At 24.2% G+C, this 20240-nt stretch overlaps 3 protein-coding genes across 3 annotated transcripts; 1 reads left to right on the top strand and 2 right to left on the bottom strand.

Moving 5' to 3' along the window:
- Nucleotides 1-1592: 1592 nt before the first annotated feature.
- Nucleotides 1593-10290, top strand: PGO_070060 (reticulocyte binding protein 1b; the record flags this gene model as incomplete). The annotated part of the gene is made up of 2 exons (XM_028686879.1): nt 1593-1647; nt 1781-10290. 2 exons carry the CDS (start codon nt 1593-1595, stop codon nt 10288-10290), a joined length of 8565 nt encoding a protein of 2854 aa, XP_028542680.1.
- Nucleotides 10291-11955: 1665 nt separating this feature from the next.
- PGO_070050 (hypothetical protein) lies at nt 11956-12954 on the bottom strand (the record flags this gene model as incomplete). The annotated part of the gene is made up of 2 exons (XM_028686878.1): nt 11956-12573; nt 12808-12954. 2 exons carry the CDS (start codon nt 12952-12954, stop codon nt 11956-11958), a joined length of 765 nt encoding a protein of 254 aa, XP_028542679.1.
- A 3078-nt stretch (nt 12955-16032) lies between these two features.
- Nucleotides 16033-17420, bottom strand: PGO_070040 (tryptophan-rich antigen; the record flags this gene model as incomplete). Its single annotated transcript, XM_028686877.1, has 2 exons — nt 16033-16836; nt 17292-17420. 2 exons carry the CDS (start codon nt 17418-17420, stop codon nt 16033-16035), a joined length of 933 nt encoding a protein of 310 aa, XP_028542678.1.
- Nucleotides 17421-20240: the final 2820 nt, after the last annotated feature.

Below are 20240 nucleotides of genomic sequence, written 5' to 3'. Positions count from 1 at the left end.
TATACCACTGCTGAAGCTGGAAAAGGAAAATAAAAAATAGAAAGAGAACAAAATGGGAAAAAAAAAAAAAAAAAAAAAAAGCAAATTATATTTATAATAATAAGCATTAAAATTTCATTACCACGCATCCGCGAAGCATAACTCTTATATATATATATATATGTAACGCGTTATATTTTTGTATTGAGAATTAAGAAAATTTTATTAATTTATACGCTTGGTTAAAATTTATAAATGGGAATGCTAGTTAATATGTGTATTTAAGTGTGTAACAATCACTGAGCAAAATTATAGAAAAAAAAAAAAAAAAAAAAAAAAGTAAAAATTGTTATAAATATAAAAATTATATAACCTATTATTTAATTCATTATAGTAAGAACAATTTTATAAATGTGCGTTATAGAAAATTTTTGTAATATATACTTTTATTTTTACTTGGCATTGTGTAAAGGTGTTTGAAACTAGATTTAAAATGTTTGTAAAAAGAAGAGGAGGCTGTTGATTTTTGCGCACTTAGGCTATTGTTTCTAGCTGGAAAAGTTGAATAAGGAAAGTTACACTATAAGGAGAAAAGCACAAATATAAATGAAATCAGGTATTTATAAACATATGTAAATAATTATACATATATAAAGAGCCTACTGGTTAAGCACTGTGCAATTAATTTTCAATGAAAATTGCAACCTTATCTAAACTGTGTAAAATTTGATTAACTCTATCTTCTTGGCGTAAAATTGGGGCTATAATTAGGCTTTTTCTAATTAAGTAATAAGCTCAAGGAATTTTTTTTTAATTTTGTCATATAGTGTAGATTACTATCATTATTTTTCTTATGTAAAAATTGTATTGTTTAGATTGATTCACGAAATATATATTGAATTAGGACTTGTGCTTAATTTTTTGTTCAGAAAAAATCGTTTTAAAAATGTGCAAACAGGCAAAATCGAGTAATTCTTACTTAAGTGGTGCTTAGGCCAAATACTTGTTTATATTTTGCATCGAAAATAATAATACATGAATATAGTTACTAAGCCAGCGTTTTGCTTTTATTTTTATTTTCCTTTCTTGTGTGACTATGTATACACTTGTGAATAATATGTATGCCATACATCTATGATTTTCAAAAAAAAAAAAAAAAAAATAGAATAGAATAAAACAATATAAAATTCCTTTTTTAGGAATTGCATTAGAATTAAATGTATAAAGGAATTTACTATTATTTTTGACACACTGTATGGCTCATTCTAAAACTTATAATAAAGGCATGCTTTTATGACACAATTTTGATCTTCATGTAATAGGCACAACGTTTTTTTTTTTTTTGTATAAACATTTAGTAAGACTCCTATGTTTTTTTTCTATTTTTTATCCTTTTAAATATCCTTCCTGAAAAAAAAAAAAAAAAAAGAATAAAGGGGAAAACTACATTTTGAGATAAAAATGTTACAAAAAATGAAAACGTGTAAAACATATTCAACGAATAAATTTTTATAATGAATTAATACCCATATAATTTATAAGAAAACATAATGTATTGCTTTAATTTTGTAAAAAAGGGATTCAGAATAGGATTCATTGTTTCTTTTTAAAATATGAAGAAAGGATTTTATTGGACAACGTTTTTTGGCCTAATGTTTGCATCTTTTGGTAATAGCAATATGAAAACAAGTGTGTGGTGTACCTTGAACATTCATAATTGTTCTTCGTATACTCTCTTCGTTTAAAATTTTTTTTTTTTCTTTCAATATAATATACATGTTAATTTTTCTTTCACATGTAGATATAAATAAAGGGGAAAATGTTTTACACAATATAAGGAAACATTACGACAATTTCAGCTTTTTCACATTTTATGAGGACTTAAAGAAAAACAAAATTTTCAAGAACAAGGGTGTTAAAAAGAAGAAATTTAAAAGTGTAGAAATAGACAATGCACATGAATTTGATAAAGAATTTAATAAAACAAATAATGAAGATGGAACAGGACAAAATGAATCTTACAACTCTTCATTTATAAGCTTAGGTAGCACTTACCCGAAAAATGATCAACCTTATGATAAGGATGTAGGTAAGGTTATTTTAGAATCTCCCCATGGAACAAATGATATTGTTAAAAGTTCCCATAGTTTAGAGAACACTGGAAATTTTAATGTCCCAAATGAAAAATTGGGATCCTTATATAAAATCGTTTTAGAAGATTATATTAATAATCTGAAAGATTCGGACACCATTTTCTTAATGGAGTTTGATTATGTAGATTTACAATCAATAAAAGAAATTAGGTATCTCATTCCAGAGGGTAAAGAATATTATAACTATTACAATGACGAACTTGAAAAAAAAATTAACGAGAATTCAAATAAATTAGACGAATTGATTAAAAATAGTATTAAAGCAAAAAATGAAATGATAAAAATAGATGCTGTAGTGAAATTTCGTAAAAATTCATCTTCAGGAATAAATATAGAAGATGAAGATGTAAAAAAATTAAAATTAGCAAAGGAGACCCTTGAAAAGTATGTGAATGAGTATACTAATAAAATTAAACCTGTGGTACATGATATTAGAAATAAAGCATACGAGTATTTGAAAAAATCAAATTGTACACACCATTGTAATGCTTATATTTTAAACTATGCTCGTCTTCTAAATAAATATATAAAAAATATTGCAACTATTAAGGACGAGTCAGTTATTACTATTGATAAAAGTATTAATGATTATAATACTTTGGATAAAATATTAGAACACGCTAAAAAAGATAATATAGATATAAACGATACTATATATCTTTTGAAGATATTAGGAGAAGAAGTAAAAGACCTTCAGAATATGTATGTTATTAACAGATCATTAATTAATGATGCAAGTAGTATATTATCTGACATACATGCAAATGGTCGATTGTTTAATACGAAGGAGGGAAAAATTTTAAATAGCTCAAAAGAATTAATTAATAACTATTGTGTGTTCCATCATATTATGATTTTGAATATTCCAATTAAGAAAATGTATGAAGAGAAAATAAAAGAATCTAATGATTTATTTTCTAAAATTATAGATAAATTAAAAGAAGAAGCTTATTCATTAATTAATATTATATTTGTTGACACAGAAAGTGTTAATATTCTTAAATCATCAGAAAAAATTGTTGAATATGCAGAAAAAATATTTCAGGAAAACAAGAAGAAAGTCGAGTTTTTTAAAAGGTATCCAAATATAAAGACACACCCTAAAATGGAAGATATTGAGAATGAATACAAAGAAGAAGCGGAAACCAAAGAAGAAATATTAAGAGCATTTGAATTAATCTCTAATAAATGCGAGAGTTTGTATCATATAAGAAGAAATAGACATTTAAATAAGGTAAATGAAATAACAAAATATGAAAATAGCACAACAAAGGCACTTTTACTTTTAGATGAAATATCTAATGTTAATGAAGAAAGAAATGTAATAAAACAGGGTGCTATAACATTAAATAATATGCATGAGAACATGTTAAATTTAAAAAATAAAATTAATGAAATAGAAATAAAGGTGGATAATGTTGATGAGGTCAACAAATTAAAGGAAAAGGAAGAAAAACTTGCACAATACGAAAAAGAAATTAAAGAAAAGATAAAAGACATGACTAACAAAATACGCAAGTTAAAAGAAATCATTGTTTTAAGAGATAAGGGAAATCAAGATATTGCAACAATTAATGAATTAATTAATATAGAATCATACAGCAATCTACATGAATTTATAAATAAAAAGGATAAAGCGAATGATGAGATTAATTCCATATTTAAAGATTTATATAATGGGGATATGTATGACCTTATTGAAACCATTGGTACAATTGTTCGTGAAAAGCGTAAAATAATAGATGAAACATTTAATATTAATCAAATGGACCAAGTTGAAAAACATATCGATGAATTAAGATCTGCTTATACCAAATTAGATACTATTACCAACGAAAAATTGATAAATACCTATGATAAATTAAGGAATGAAACAAATAATACAGAATATCTTAAAAGTTATATTGCAAAGAAGCAAAGCGAAGACCTGAATAATAAAATGACAGAATCTTTAGACATATATAAAAGTGAATATGATGAATTAAAAAAAAATATAGTAGAATACGAAAAAGAAGAAAAAATATTAGAACAGTGTAAGGAAAACACCTTAAAAAAGGAAGAAGAATATTTCAGTGAGTTGAGAGTATCTAATGATGCTCTGAAAGAAACATACAGTTGTTCAGGTTTCGACAAAATAAAAAATACTTTTTCGAAGAGTAAATATGAGTTATCCCAAAAAATGGATCACATTAAGAATGTGAAAAAGAATATGGATAAATATTTAAAATTTTACAATCATATGGAAAATTATTTCCATTTACTTGATGATAGTAATTATACTCAAGGAATTAAAACATTAAAAGGTAATATTCAACGTGAACTAACAAATAAGCAATTAAGTATGTATGAGAACATATACCAAAGCAAGACTGAGAAAATACAAAAAATTATACAAATAATCGAAAGTTTAAACAAAATTATAGATTCTCATAACCGTTTAAACAAGGGCATACATGAATGTAAAGGTATTAATGTATCAATTGACACTTTAAAAATTAAAACAGCCGTTTTAAAGGACGAATTGCAAAAAGCAATTAGTTCAATTGAAAAGGATGTTTTAGTAAGTGAGAATGTAAAAAAAATATTATTAAATAGGTTAAAATCTGAAGTAAGTAATATAAATGGTAAATTAGATGAAAATAACATGGGTGTTGTAGTAAAAAAAGCAACGGATTTAATAAAAATTTACACCGATTCAAAACGTTATCTACATGAAAAGAGAGAAGAATATCATTTACAAGATTCGTCAGAAAAGGTAAATGATTGGGGTGAAATTAAAAGGGAAGTAGATCAATTAAATGCTCATTACAGTGCATTTAACGATAATAAGGATAACTTATTTATAAGCAATTCTCTTACATACTTAGAGTCAATTTACAGTATTGTGAGAGAACTGATAAATAACATAAGGGAAGAGAAAAACAAAATTGAAAGTTCTGTAAAAGGAATAGAACAAAAATTGCAAGCTATAGAACTGAACGAATATTATAAAAGTGTTAAAATTGCAGAAAATGAAAGTACAATAAAAAATATGAAAGAAGACATTATTCCAAAACTTGAGGAAAAAATTCGTTACTATAGCAACCAATTGACCACATACGATAAACAATCGGATAATTTAAATAATATAGACAAAAATCAAGGGAGTGATCTTACTCACATTCTTGATATAATAAAACAGATGGAGGATGTTTACAAGGAATTAATAAAAATACCTAGTGAGTTACAAAAAGAGAGGGATGATATAAATAACATAGATGAAAATATAAAGAAGGTTCAATTAGAATACGAGAGAAAATTAATTGACGAATTTTTGAAAAATATCACTCAGACAAGAAATGAAGCTCAAGATAAAACACAACAAATTATTGCGCTGATTAATAAAATTGAAGAAATAAAAAAAGAAACTGTAGATACTAAGGATAGAGCACTAGCAACTTCGAATTGTGAAAAACATCTTGGAGATGCTAAAAAATTGGATGAAGAAATAAAACACATCGAAGAGTTATCCAAGAAGTTAAAAGGTGATACTAATGTTTTGAACTCCTTGAACGAAGTTGTAAAAATTAGAGAAGACGTTTATTTAAATATGGAAAAGGTTATAAACCATTACAATCATATAAAGGGGACTATGAATGAAATTAATGAAATAAACGAACTATTATTATCAGAGAATTATAACAGCATTATTAACTTTATTGTAAGGAATGTAAATGAATCTAATAAATACAGCGAATTAATAAGAACTGAATTAATAAAATCAGAAGATGCAACTGAGCATGTGAAAGTACGTTTTAGGGAAGCAGAAGCATTAAAAGAGCAAATGAAGACAAATTTAGAGGACAATGATGCAGATAAAATAATCAAAGAAATAAAAGAAATAAGAAAAATAATTTTGAATGAGATAAAAAACACAGGTACATATTTGTTAAATTCTGAAAAATTTAAAACAAGTGGTCTATTACACTTCGATAGTGCGAAAGAAGGAAAAACAAAATTTGATTATCTAAAAGATCATGATAATCCTGAACATAAAAGAATAACACAATATGAAATAAATGAAGTATTAGAAAACATGGTCAAAGTGCAACATAACATAGATGAAGCGGACAAGTATACAAAACAGACAAGGGTGTTGAATGAATCTACTTTGCAGTATGAAAAACTAATCAATGACTTACTAAATGAATCTTTAATTAGAAAAGTAAAATTCAATTGTGAAAAACTAAAAACAGAAATAAACATGGTAATGAATGAAATGAAAAATGCAGACATTAAGAGTCAGGAAGAGTCGAATAATCAAGAACAAATAGTTAAAGAAATGAAAGAACAATCTTTTATTGAGGATAATGAAAATGAAGAACTTAATGAAGGCGCTATGAAAGCATTGTTAAATATAAAAAATTACAGACAACAATTAGACAACATTTTATTAAGTATAAAAAGTGTAAGAAGCAATATGGAGCAAATTTTAAGGAGTTCTAGCACTTCCGTGATAACAACGTTAGCAATTTCTCAACTGAGAAATGAAAATGACTTGGATAATTTAAAAATAGTAGAAGAAAATTATAAAACAGCGTTGAAAAAAGTTAAACATGAAAATCAAATTATGAAAAATGAAGAAAAAAGATTAAACGAACTATATAAGGATGCTATTCGTGTAAAAGAAGAATTAGAAGAACAAAAAAAAAATTACGAAACAGAGTTGTTGAAAATGATAAAAGACAATGCTGATAAGAGAATGGCTACAATAGAGTTAACAAAAAATGAAATAAATTTATTGGTAAACCCTTCTAAATCCATATTTTTTAAATTAAAATTAGAAAAATTAGATATAATGAATTATTTAAATAGCTATACTGTTCGAATGAGGGACATTTACGACGAATGTGTGAAAATATATGGACTAATAAAAAGCTATGAATTTCCAAGTTCGATTCCTTCTACAACATACAGTGAAGCCCAAATTATAAGAATAAAGGCACAAAAAGAAAAAGAGGAACTTATAAAAAAGAAGGAGGAGTTAAAAGAATTATTAAGTTATGTGAAAAAAGAGGAATCCTCAAGGTTATTAAATGAAATGATAAGAATTATGAATAGTAAAAAGGAAGACATTGCCAAAAATTATACAAAAATTAACGAATATGTAGAGAATATTAAAAAAAATATTACTGATTTAAAAGTATTAAATGATATAAATAACGGCTCGAATATATTGAATAATGCAATAAATAATGCTAATGAAATTAAAAGTACAAAATACATGTACCATAAGAAGGAAGCGGAAAATATATATGAAAACATGATCCACGTGGCAAATTATTTTTTAAATGATAAAATTAAAATAGAACCAAAGAAAGGGTTAAATGTAGAAGTAGCTTCATCAGAAGGATCAGACATGGAGTCATATATACTTGGTAAAATAAAGGAAGCAAATGGCATTATAAAAAAAATAGAGGATGACACAGGTTATATAAAAAATAAACAAATAGAAGGGGAAAAGCTTTCAACAGAAGCCAATAACATTTATAGTGTAGCAAAGCTAAAAAATGAATTTAACAACAATAAAAATAAAGCAAAACTTGAGGAAGTATTCGTTTTATCAGAAATAGAGGAAGCATTAAATAAGTTAAAAAATGTGGACAAAGTAAAATGTCATTATGATATTTATGATAACATACTAGAAAATAATGAAGAATACGAGAATTTTAAAAAAATTTCATCTATTTATAATTCTGAGAAGATCAAAATAGTAAAAGAAGACTATATAAATGAAATGAAAACGAATATAAATAATTACAAGGATATGTTAAGAAATTTAGACAAAAAGGTTGAATATTCCAGTGAAAGTAACTCTGAAATTGCCGATCTACAGAAATACAACGTTGAAATTGAAGATATTATTAAAAAATTAATTATCATAGATAATAATGTTAAAGGAATAAATTCCTCACTTGATGAATTGTTAGATTTAGGAAATAGTTGTCAATTTCGTAGGAATTTTATAATTAGTAGTTCTGTGAATATTAAAATATCCAAATATTTGGTAATGATTAGAAAACAGAAAGAAAATATTTCAAAATGTTTAGAATATGTTAAAAACAATTATCAAAATATGATTAATTTCGTTTCTCAATTGAATGAATTTCAGGATGGATTAGTTAATAGTATTAACCTAGAGGATAAAACATCTGATGCAGATAAATGTTATAATGACTTTGTGAAAGAAGAACAAGAAGCAATTAAAACCGTGAACTATATAAAAAAGGAAATATATTCTTTCAACGATAATGTAGATGCAACAATTTTGGAGAATCGTATAAAAAATATTGTAGACTATTACAACAAACTGAAGATCAAAAAAGTGGAAATAGATGATATTTATAAAAACATGAACATGATTAAATTAAATGAAGTTGAAAGAAGTCATGATATTTTTAATCATATAGCTGAATTGTTTAAAAAGGTAGAAGAAATAAAAGGGAAAGAATTGTTAGAGAGAGAAAATAATTTAAAGAGTATTTACAATTTCATAAAATTGAGTGAAACTGATTTGAATAACTTTGATAAGAATTATACACCAGAATCTAGAGAAAAAATAAATAAAATATTCAATAATATTAATTCAAGAATAAAGAGAGTTCATCTCAATGATGATAATGAAAATGAATATAACAATGTGAAAAAGTATGTAAATCAAACTAAGCATTTAATGAATACAACAAATTTCATGGTCAAGGAATTAGAAATGTTACAAAATGAGAATAAAAACGAATTCGTAGAAAATACAAATATTAGAAACGAATTAACTGAACAAACCAATAACATTATGAATAATATAAATTCCTCAAAAGGGACTTATGGAAAAATATTTGATATGATAAAAGATAATGAAACCATCTTAGAAAGAATTATTTTGAAGAAGAAGGACATTAATGATACACTTGATAATTTAAATAAAACAAAAGAAAACTTATTAATGCATTTAACTGAAGGGGAGAAATTGTATCATATGAGAAAAAAATTAGCAGAAGTTAATAATAATACTGATGAAATTATAAAAAAATACAGGACATATGAGGAAATAACAAATAAACTCCTAAGTATGAATGTCAGAAAATTTCAACCAAAGGTTTACAAGTCTGTTACCGATATAGATGAAGAATTAAATTATATAAAAACTTTCAATAATGATTTAATAGACAGCAAATTTAAAATTGAAAAAGTGTTAGAAAATAACAAAAAGAAAAAGGATGAAATGGATATGATACTTAGTACAATTTCTAGAGATAATATGAATATATACGAATATGCAAAAGGTTGCATTGATAGTGTCATTAATGTAGCTAAAAAGTTAGCTGAAACAATTAAAAATATGGATACATTAATAAAAGAAAATGAAGCTACAATGGAAGAACTTAATGCTCATCGAAAGAAGTTACAAAACGATAAGAATATGTCTAATAATTTAGTTAATATAGAAAAAGAAAAAATAGCGCAAGAAAATATGGAAGCAGAAATATTAAGTAAACCGAAAAATATGAGTTTAAAGGATATTCCCATTGTTGACAAAGTTATTGGCAATAAAGAAATACATAATGTAAACTGGGACGAAGTAAAACAAGAAAATGTCATATTGGAGAAGGGGTTTATGAAAAAAAATGTTCACACAAGTGATGTTTCAATAAATAATAAAAAAGTTAAAGAATCCGATAAAATGGTAAATGAAAAATCGACAAAACAAATAAACATCCAGAAAAATGGCCAAGATAATAGCCATTTAAGTAATGACCATAATAACACTGGAATACATACACTGTATATGGTAAAGAGACATAATACATCAGATAATAATTATAATGCTAGTGAAAATGAGAATAATAAAAATGACGAATTAAATAAAGAAGGAAGTTTTTTTTTATTTATCTACACAGGGGTACTGTGTGGTGTTTTGTTCATGTGCATTTGTGTTATCTACTATTTCTTAGACAAAAAAAAAATGTACAATGAACAGATGCGAAAGGGAATCAATAAAGAAAAAAAAATTGTTATGGAAACAAAAATCAATGCATTTGAAGAAAAAAGCGACTTAAAATGTCATTTAAGAGAAGAGGTTATTGATGTATCTTTTGTTGGTCTTGAAGACAGTTTGGAATAAGGGCAGAAATTATTATGGTGACAAAACTCACATGCACTTGAAAAACAGGTCTGAACCAATAAATATACATATCACCATATTATATTCACCTGATTTAAGATTAGCATTAAAATTATGTATAGTAACAAAAGTATTATAATTTTACGAAATTAAGAATTTTTTCAGATAGGTGTAAAACAAATATAATTATGTGCAACGCATTAACAAAAATAGACATCGAGCAAGTTAAAGAAATGTTTTTTAAAATTTTAGAAAAATGAGTTGAATTATAAATAAAATTTTGATATGAAAAGATTGAAAATAATTACATACATATTTCATGTGGAACTCATATGCACATGTGCATATAATCATTACGTTTCCAAACTGTTAATATATAACTGACATTTGTTGGATTAAAAGTTACTCGTGCTTTAGAAAAATAATCAAAAATGAAAAGGATGAATTACGGAGCCCCATTTAGTAGAAGAAATTACTGATATGAGGAAAAACACGTGGTGGAAATTTCAGTATATATTACATTTCATTTGTTAAGTTATTTCATTCTTATGAATTTCTATGTTTTAAATTGTTGTATAAAATTATTATAGTTATTATAGTAATACTGTTACTATAGGTTGATGTGTAAAAACAAAGAATGACTATGTAAAAGAGGGGCTGCTCCCTTAAAGGGAAGATGCAGCTTTTTACAAAATATATAGTATATGCATATATATTAATTGCATATTATTTAAAAAATTTTCGCTTTTATTTAATTATTATTATTTTATTTATTTTATTTTTGAAAATAATTTAACTTTGTTTTTAAAACATTTCTTTACAGAAATATTTATTATTAGAAATAATTATAATTTAAAATATCTTTGAGAATCAGAAAAAAAGAAGGAATATTGTGTACGCTGAAACAAATTAACATTAAGACAATTTTAATAAGGGATTTTTTTGTTTTATTATGTTTTCAAAGAACACAAATATATTAAGTTTAAATTAAAAAAAAACAAACAAACCACAAATTAAACGTGGCTTTAAGCCATTAATTATTAGGATAATAAGGAATTACAAAAAGTTTTAGAGTAAAAGAAAGAAACAAAAAAGCCTTAAATAAGAAGCAATCATTTGGATCACTTTGTTGCAATTTAATGAAAAAAAAACACATATATACACATATATATATAGCAATAATAAAAGAACAGACATGTATAATTTTATGTGACAAACAAATGTTTGCAGCAAAACTGCATCATCTCTCAAGAAAAGGAAATTCTCGATGTTAAAGTAGAAAAATGCTCCTACTATATATTCATTTGCTAGAAAAATAAATGTAATTTTTTGAATACATAAAATAGTAGCAGGATAATACACTTACATGTATTTCCATTATGATTAACGCTAAAAAAAGCAAGAGTATATTATAAAAACTTAATTAACTATACACTATTTTTTTGACCTTCAACATGAAAAATATATGATGAGCATTATAATAGTGTGAATACATTTAAATTTAATTATTCACGTGAATTACATTTTAAGATACAATGGTTTCTCCCTTTTTTGAGGGTTTGGATGACATTAATATTTACTATTTTTTTATTTTATTTTTTTTTTTAATTTATACACCCTCTTACACAAACTACTAAGGGCATCTTTTTATTTGGTTATAAGATTTTATTTGCGCAACGGAAAACAACAAATTTTATTGTGAAATTTTACATATTGAAATGTAAAATAATAAAAATCACTAGCACGGAAATTTTCAATAATATTTTTATTATATTTATATTCCATTATAAAAAATACTTTCAATCTTTTTAGAAGTTTTTTCAAATGTCTGAAAATTCGATATCGCAATCGCAAATATTTGCTTCTGTATAATCTTGATTTTTCAGATAAATCCATAATTCGGCTTATACAATTTTCATCATTGAAATATTGCGAAAAATATACATCCTTTTGAGAATTATCTGTTTTTGAATATTCTTCTCTCATGTGTTTCTCTTTTAGTATAATTTGATTCATCATCCCAAGTAACACTCCATCATCCAATAAATCAACACTATCATATTGATGGTTTTCATCATTAGAATTGGTAAAGAATTCATTTAACTTACGTTTTTTTTTTTCCAGATAAATTGTTTTACAACCATATTTCTTACTTGATGATAATACTGAATTACGCTTACACATTGCATTAACAAGATTATTTTCAGATAACAACATTAAAATTTTAAAAGACATATTGCACGAATCATTATTTTCATTATTCCATGTCCTAAATGTATTATACTATGTTATACAAGGGATATAGATGCAACCATCAGAAAAAAAAGTAAAAGAATGAAAGAAATGTGTCCCATATTTTTAATGCTATTCGTAGTAATTTTAATTAAAAAAAATATATATATAATATAAAATTGGTAACAATTCTAATAAACAAATTTTTATATAATAAATTTATAAATTTACATTACTAAGGTATTCGGATATATAAATAAAAAAGGTTAATATGAAAATTTTCACGATAAGGAGTAGTATGTTAATTCTAGTTTTTCTTGTCCATTCCGTTATACATATGGTTCCAAACCCAGCAGTAAAGGTTTCATTTGATTTATCACATTTTATGTTGCATGTTCTTTTAGTTTTTATGTTATGCTTTTCAATCTTCATTATCCATTTTTTTATAACAACTAGTCATTTTAATATTATTTATCCACTATTATTTTTACGAGTGCGAATTTGAAAGTGGCTTAGTAAAAAAATATACTCGAAAAAAATACCCATATCAAATGCTTCTTAGGTAAAAATTAAAACAAAATTAATTATTATTCTTCGACTGGTATAATGCAATAAGCATTAAATAAAAAGAAATATATAAAAAAAAAAAAATTTTAATACATCAGTAAACATATCCCAATTTTTATTATTAATAATATTTTGGGGGGTTCAATGTAAGGTAACTTTGAACAACCTTGAGGTGAGCAAAACAGAAAAAATAGTAATACAAAACATTATGTAAATAAATAAATGTGATAAAAAAATTCGTTAGGTCAAATAAATATCTTCTTTAGTATGTAGAAATAGATTATTTTTTTATGTTGTACGAAAAAAAAAAAAAAGAAAAACAGTTAATTAAAAGAAATACTTGTAATAAAAACACTTTTTAATAAATGAATTTTTTTGCTATTGTTTTCCTCAGAAAATAATTACATGAATTTTTCTTAGATATATGATGATTTACTTTTGCATAAAATTTTTTTAAATTTAGAAAATTTCGGTTCACATTGAATATTATTATAAAACATTGGTAAAAAGTAATTTCATTCAAGATCATGATGACATAAATCTATATAAGTATTATATTAAATGCAACATATAAAAATTGCTAGATGAATGCACTTGAAAATTTTCATTTATATGTCACATACATGTAAATAGTGATTATACATTTTAATTAAAAAAAATATGCCGACTTCATTACTGTGCTGTCCTTAATAATGTACAATTAAGATAAATATATATATATATATATATAGATATAATTTTACATCAGAGTATATGGGTTGAGAGTTCCTTTTTAAAAGAATTTGTCGAAGTTACAGCTCTTTACTGCTTTTTATAAAGGATAATATTTATTTAAAATACATAACGAATTTAAGGGTATCTGGAAAAATAGAATATAATTCTGGAATAAAATGTTCATAACCTGTGTTTTTTATTTACTCTATACTTTTTGTGGTATAAGGTTAAAAATACAAATAATTTTTTCTAATGTTTTGTTATCACATAATACATTTACAATTTTGAAAAAAATTATAATCTTAGAAGCATAAACTCTTTATAATAAAATAATTGCAATTATTTATTTTTTTAAAGTTTACACAAGTATATATTTTTGAAAAAAACATTAATGTTTTGACACGTATAAAATAACCTTTTATCTCTTCGTGTGAAAGTGCGGGGGGGAAACAATTACTGTTAAAAAATATTGTCTTAGAATTTGTATTGTTAGTAGAATAAAGTTGCTTTTCATCGTTTATCAATAAGTAGTTCTTATGTATTATAATTTAAAGATTCTTTTACCGTACATGTAAGGAACAAAAAAATATCATGGATATAGGGAATTCTTTTTAAACATATATTAATAAAAAAAATAAGACTTTTATTGGAAAAAAGAGTTGCATTAATGGTAGAAATATATATGTTATTTTCGATGCTTCGAAACAGTTGCTTTCACTTTTAATTACATATATATTATTACTGTGTCCTGGGAATTATTTCGAAATAATAGAATGTCCATTTTAAAGTTATCTATATGTTTTTTGTAATGGTTCTTATAATATATGAGCAAATAATGAATTATTCATGTGGCAAAACATAAAAAACATCATATAGAAAAAAATTGAATATAGTTTCCTGCGAGCGTTTTTAATGAATTAAATGGACTATGGATACAAATAGGAAAAAGCGAGATAATGTAAAATAGCTGGGTTGTTTAACTATTTAAATACTGTTTATTGTTTCTATGTTGGATTTTATTTATTAAAACTTTTAATTTATGTTATCTCATGCAATTTCATTTCATCTAATAGAGGTAAGTTGGATGACAGGAATATTTAGCTGTCCAAGAACAAATCATTTATATAGGTTTGCTAATTCCCTCTTTGTAGAAAAAAAAAAAAAAAAAAAAAAGTAGTGAAAGAAAAATATTTTATCATAAGAATTTGCAATCAACATGGGAAAAAACAAATACAATTCTAAAAACTGTAAAACCATAATTAAAAAAATAGCTTTTAATATGTACTAATATTCGGGTTTGGTGATAATTCCCTTTATAAGAATTTGTGAATATATACATATTAAAAAACATCAAAGGAATTTCAAATATGAATATCTTAATGGGAAAAGTATAGCTATTCTTATGAATTAGGGGGAAAGGATTTTAATTTTAAATGTCTATTTTGTTCCCCTTAAGGGCAAATAATAATAGCGATGGAATTTTTATAACGAGTTATTATAGAATTATAAAGATGTGTTTTTTTTAATAAAATTTATGAAGGATGAAAAACAAAGAATATTATAAGTTTAATTTTTGACAACAACAAAAAAAAAAAAAAAAAAAAAAAAAAAATATTGTGATATAAACTATATCGAATAACAATTAGGATTATAAATATAAATAACTAGGTATTTAGGGACAAATAGAAATATATTTTATTAATGATTTGCGCACAAGAATATTATTTTAGTAAATTGTTATTACATATAAATAATAAGGAAACTTCAAAAGGTAGATAAATAAAAATCATTTCCCAATAGTAATGAAAAGACATATCAAACAATCGTAGCTAAAATATATTATACATCTGTACAAAACATGGGATTAAGGGTATCACTCTAAATTAAAACGTTTGGATATAATTTAGAAATATGTGGTTCCTTTTTAGGCACTAGGATTTATATACACTTATATTTTCATATTAAACTCAAATTTGTGTTCTTTTTTTTTTTTTTTTTTTTTTAAATCCTTTATTATATTCAGTCTGTTTGAGATATATGAATGTGTATAAATGTTATAAATTCAAATAGGGGGAAAAAAAAAATTATGTTTTTCAATTTTCGTTTTTGAAAATTTGTTAATTTGCTTACTGTTTTGGATTCAAAAGTTCAGTAGTTGTGTTTTTAATAAAATATACAAAAAAATAACAAAATTATGTTAAGTTTTCTGCGCTATTCACGTTACATTTCTCATGAATCTCCAGTTTCAGTTAATTCCTTTATTTCTTTGACTAACACCATCCATTTATTATCTCTTATCCACTTGTGAACATAGGAATCAACCCAACCGTAAAACAAATTTCGTTTATTATTTTTCCATTTTTTCCACTTTTTCCAATAATGATTTATATAAATGTTATCTTTAAATTCTGCCCATTCATGCCATTGATCAAATTCTTGTTTTGTCCTATTTTTCCAGTCGAGCCATTTATCGTAATCTTTTGATTTTACCTCTTGGGTTTGATTTTTTAAATTATTGAATTTTTTTTCCCATTTTTCCCAATATTCATTTTCTTCAAGTTTCCATTTGCTATTAAACCATTCTTGTAATTTTGCACTTTTCCATTTAACCCATTGATTAGAAACCCACTCATACAAATAGGACTCTTTTGAAGCAATCCAATTATTCAAATCTTTTTGTATAATTTCTCTGCCATCTGTTTTAATCCAAAATTTCCAAGATGATTCATTCCATTTTAAAGATTCTCCTAAAACTTCAATTTTATACTGATCATCTAAATTTTCGCTAAAATGTGTCCATTTATTTTTGATACCTTCGAACCAAGTGTCCCATTCATTTTCACATATTTTTATTAATTCATCTGTTTCATCTTCTAAGTTTTCATCAAAAATTCCCCACTCTTCTTCTAATTTATCTTCCCATTTATTCCATTCATTTTGTCTCCATTCGTCCGTTTTTTGTTCTGGTTCTGGTGAATTTTCTGATGTACCGACTATAAAATTCCTAGTTAGGTTTATGATATCCATAAAAGCCTATGTTCAAAACATATTTAAATAAAAATATAAATACATATTGTTTTTACTAATTCGAAACATTAAAAATATCCATGTAGGTTTGTATATTATTTTTATCTTACTGATGAAAAATCACTACAAAGAAAAGAAGAGGATAATAAAAAAAAGGTAAGGATTATTTTTGAAGTAGTGGCGGGTGAATTGGGATATGACAACATAATGTGCTTCGTATTCTTTATGGTCAAATTTTGAAGAAATTTTTTTTTTTTACATATATAATGTATAATGTTAGGTTCTTTTTTTTATTTTTATGTATTTTAGTAACAACAAGAACCACTTTTCAATATAATAGAATAGGATGTATATTTCAATATAGTAGATTCGATCTATAAAAGTAATGAATATGATATAATTCTGAATTTTATTTTATGCAGGAAAATATACTACTTATATGTGCTTATTCAAAGAAGAACATAGAAAATGTTACAAAAATTTAAGTTATTATTTCTTAAAAAACGTGTTAAAATGAAAGGTATAATGAAATAACGCACACACACAAAAAAAAAAAAAAAAAGAAAAAAAAAAAAGAAGCTTAAATACATTTGTGAAATATTATCAACAGTCTATTTTAAAAATTCATTTTATGGAGATATTTGATATGAATATTTTTTTAAAAGGGTTACATCTGTTTATACAACATTTTTATATTCATCGACTCTTTAACATTTTTGCAACTATTTAAATGACATGGCACCTTTATCTATACATCAATTCTATATGTACAATATTTTAATCTATATAACATTTTTATCTATACGTTTTTACTTATACAACTTAATTTATCTATATAATGTTTTTATCTATACAGCTATGTTTATCTATATAATGTTTTTATTTATACAACTTTATTTATCTATATAATGTTTTTATCTATACAACTTTATTTATCAATATAATGTTTTTATCTATACAACTTTTTTTATCTATATAATGTTTTTATCCGTATGGAATTTCATTTTAGCCCCTTTTAAAGGTGCAAAGGAAGCCCTCATGATCAATTTATTTTAAAAGCACACTTATATGAAATATAAAACAAGTGTTTAAAGGAATAACTGTAAGTATTACTCCTTTTTATAATTTTTTTTTATTAATTTATTAAAAAATAAAATATGTATTTTATAGGGGATAAAATTATAACTGTGAAAATGAATCTTCTATTATACATATAACTAAACTTTATTTTGAAGAAAAAAAAAAAAAAAAAAGGGTTCACTTAACTGGCTTTTTTTTATAAAAAAAAAATGTTTTACCAGAAAGTATAAATTAAAAAAAAAGAAAAATAAATAAACTAGTAAATATTTAATAAAAATAAATAAAGTAATATAAAATTGCAAATGATAAAAAGAATGAATTTTGTTAAGTGTAGCTTTTAATATAACTTTTTCATTAATTAAAACGATGGTACAACAATTTTTTCAGAAATTATGTTATGCAAAGCATTCTACTTTTGTCCAAACATATGTATTATTACATTAAATAAACATGAATTATTACTGAATTTATATATTTTTAAGAAAAATTCTTATTTTACATTTAAAAGAAAAAATCTAAAATGAAAGGCGGTGCAGAGTAGTTTTTAAAAGAAAAAAAAAAATAATATATATATGTTATACTGAGAATGTGCTGAAATATTCTAAATGATAGAATGATCGTGACAATTTAAATTTCATAAAATACTAATTCATCTTTTTATAGAATGAAATTTTTACTAAAAAAATATATGATACAATTTAAGTTAAAAGACAAAATTTAAAGTGTGTGCTGAGAAAAATGCAAGGCTTACTTTATTACAAAGAGTAATAACCACATTGTTTTATGCATTAAAATAAATATTTAATTAATAGGGAGTAAGAAATTAATTTTAACTGTTATTAAAACTAAATTATGTTAAAGTTAGTATAAACAGTAAACACTTGTAAGAGTTTCGTTTGTTGGTTTATTTTTGAAAAGGTAATATTTGAACAAATAGTTCATAGAGCTCATATATTTTGACAAAACAAAAAAATAAAATAAAACAACTGTTGTAAGAATTATAATAATGAATGAAACATAATTATACTACGGGTGATTTATATGTAGAAATGTTTTTTGAATATTTAGTACAAAAAAAAGGGATTCTATTTAATTGTCTTTTAAACATTATTACAGACACTCACACACACACCAAAAAAAAAAAAAAAAAAAAATAATAATAAAATAAAAACATTTCTTCTGTCCCCAAAGAAACACAGTGTTAAAATGTGTAGGGTAATATATATATATATGCAAACACAAAAGATGATAACTTTAAAATAATCCCCCTATTTTTATCAACCTCTGTAAGTTAAAACTTCAAGGGGGATATTTTTTTACTCTTCGCTTTTTATATTATTAATTGATTTAATCAACTTTTCATGGACCATTTTATGTTACTAAGAAAAGCATGTACAAATAAAATTTATATATTAAGCACAAATGCTTTTCTGTTTCATCCCCTTTTCGTTAATCTTATGCTCATTTAGCCATCGTGTTTCTGTATTTGTGTGCGTAGCTACTTAAAATGAAGAAATATTATAAAATGGTTACTTATTTTTATTCATTAATTCTTTGTCATCCGAGTTTTTTCTTTTTTTTCTTTTCTTTTTTTATGTGAACTCTTTGATTCTTCAACTAAAAGAAGCACATCCATCTTTTTTCCATATATCAATTTGTTAATTACTAGTCCCACACATTCAAAAAGCAGGGTGTTTTTGTAATTTTGCCATTTTATTATCACGTCTCATTTATGGTTTATATATATATCTTTTGTTTGATATTTAATCGAAGATACTTTTCAGTTATTTCATCACCCTTAATTTTTCTCCATATTAAGGAATTTATTTTGTCTGTTGGATGTCCTAATTTTTCCGAATAAAAATTTTTTGTGCATTTCAAATAACTCTTTATGAACTTAACAAGGTCCTTATGTTTTCATTTTAACAATGTTCTTAAACACCATATATTTAGCTAGGTCTCATGTTTATACATGGAGTATATACATCCTATTTCCGTAACTTTTTCTCAATAAGTTTCATCTCATTTGTATATCGTTTTTAATGTCATGAATTCAAATATACTGCTTATATGTTCGTTAAAGTTTTTCATTCTCTATACCATAATTTTCATCCAACATTTTCATTCCTTCTCTCTCCCTTAAAACTACTTATAATTTTCGTTTTCTATTGTTTCATAGAAAAGTTTTCAATCTTCCTACCAATTTATCCTTGAATGTTTCCATTCATGCTGTTCCCATTTCTTTGATGTTTCTGTAAACACTTTTGTGTATTATTTTACACAAAAATGTGTGTGACAAAAAAAGCACTTTGGTTCTAATATAGACTAGA

The sequence above is a fragment of the Plasmodium gonderi genome (assembly GCF_002157705.1).
Source record: "Plasmodium gonderi DNA, contig: Chr07, whole genome shotgun sequence".
Lineage (NCBI taxonomy): Eukaryota > Apicomplexa > Aconoidasida > Haemosporida > Plasmodiidae > Plasmodium > Plasmodium gonderi.
Note: the sequence above shows the minus strand (reverse complement) of the source record. Positions and strands in the feature narration are given on the sequence as shown.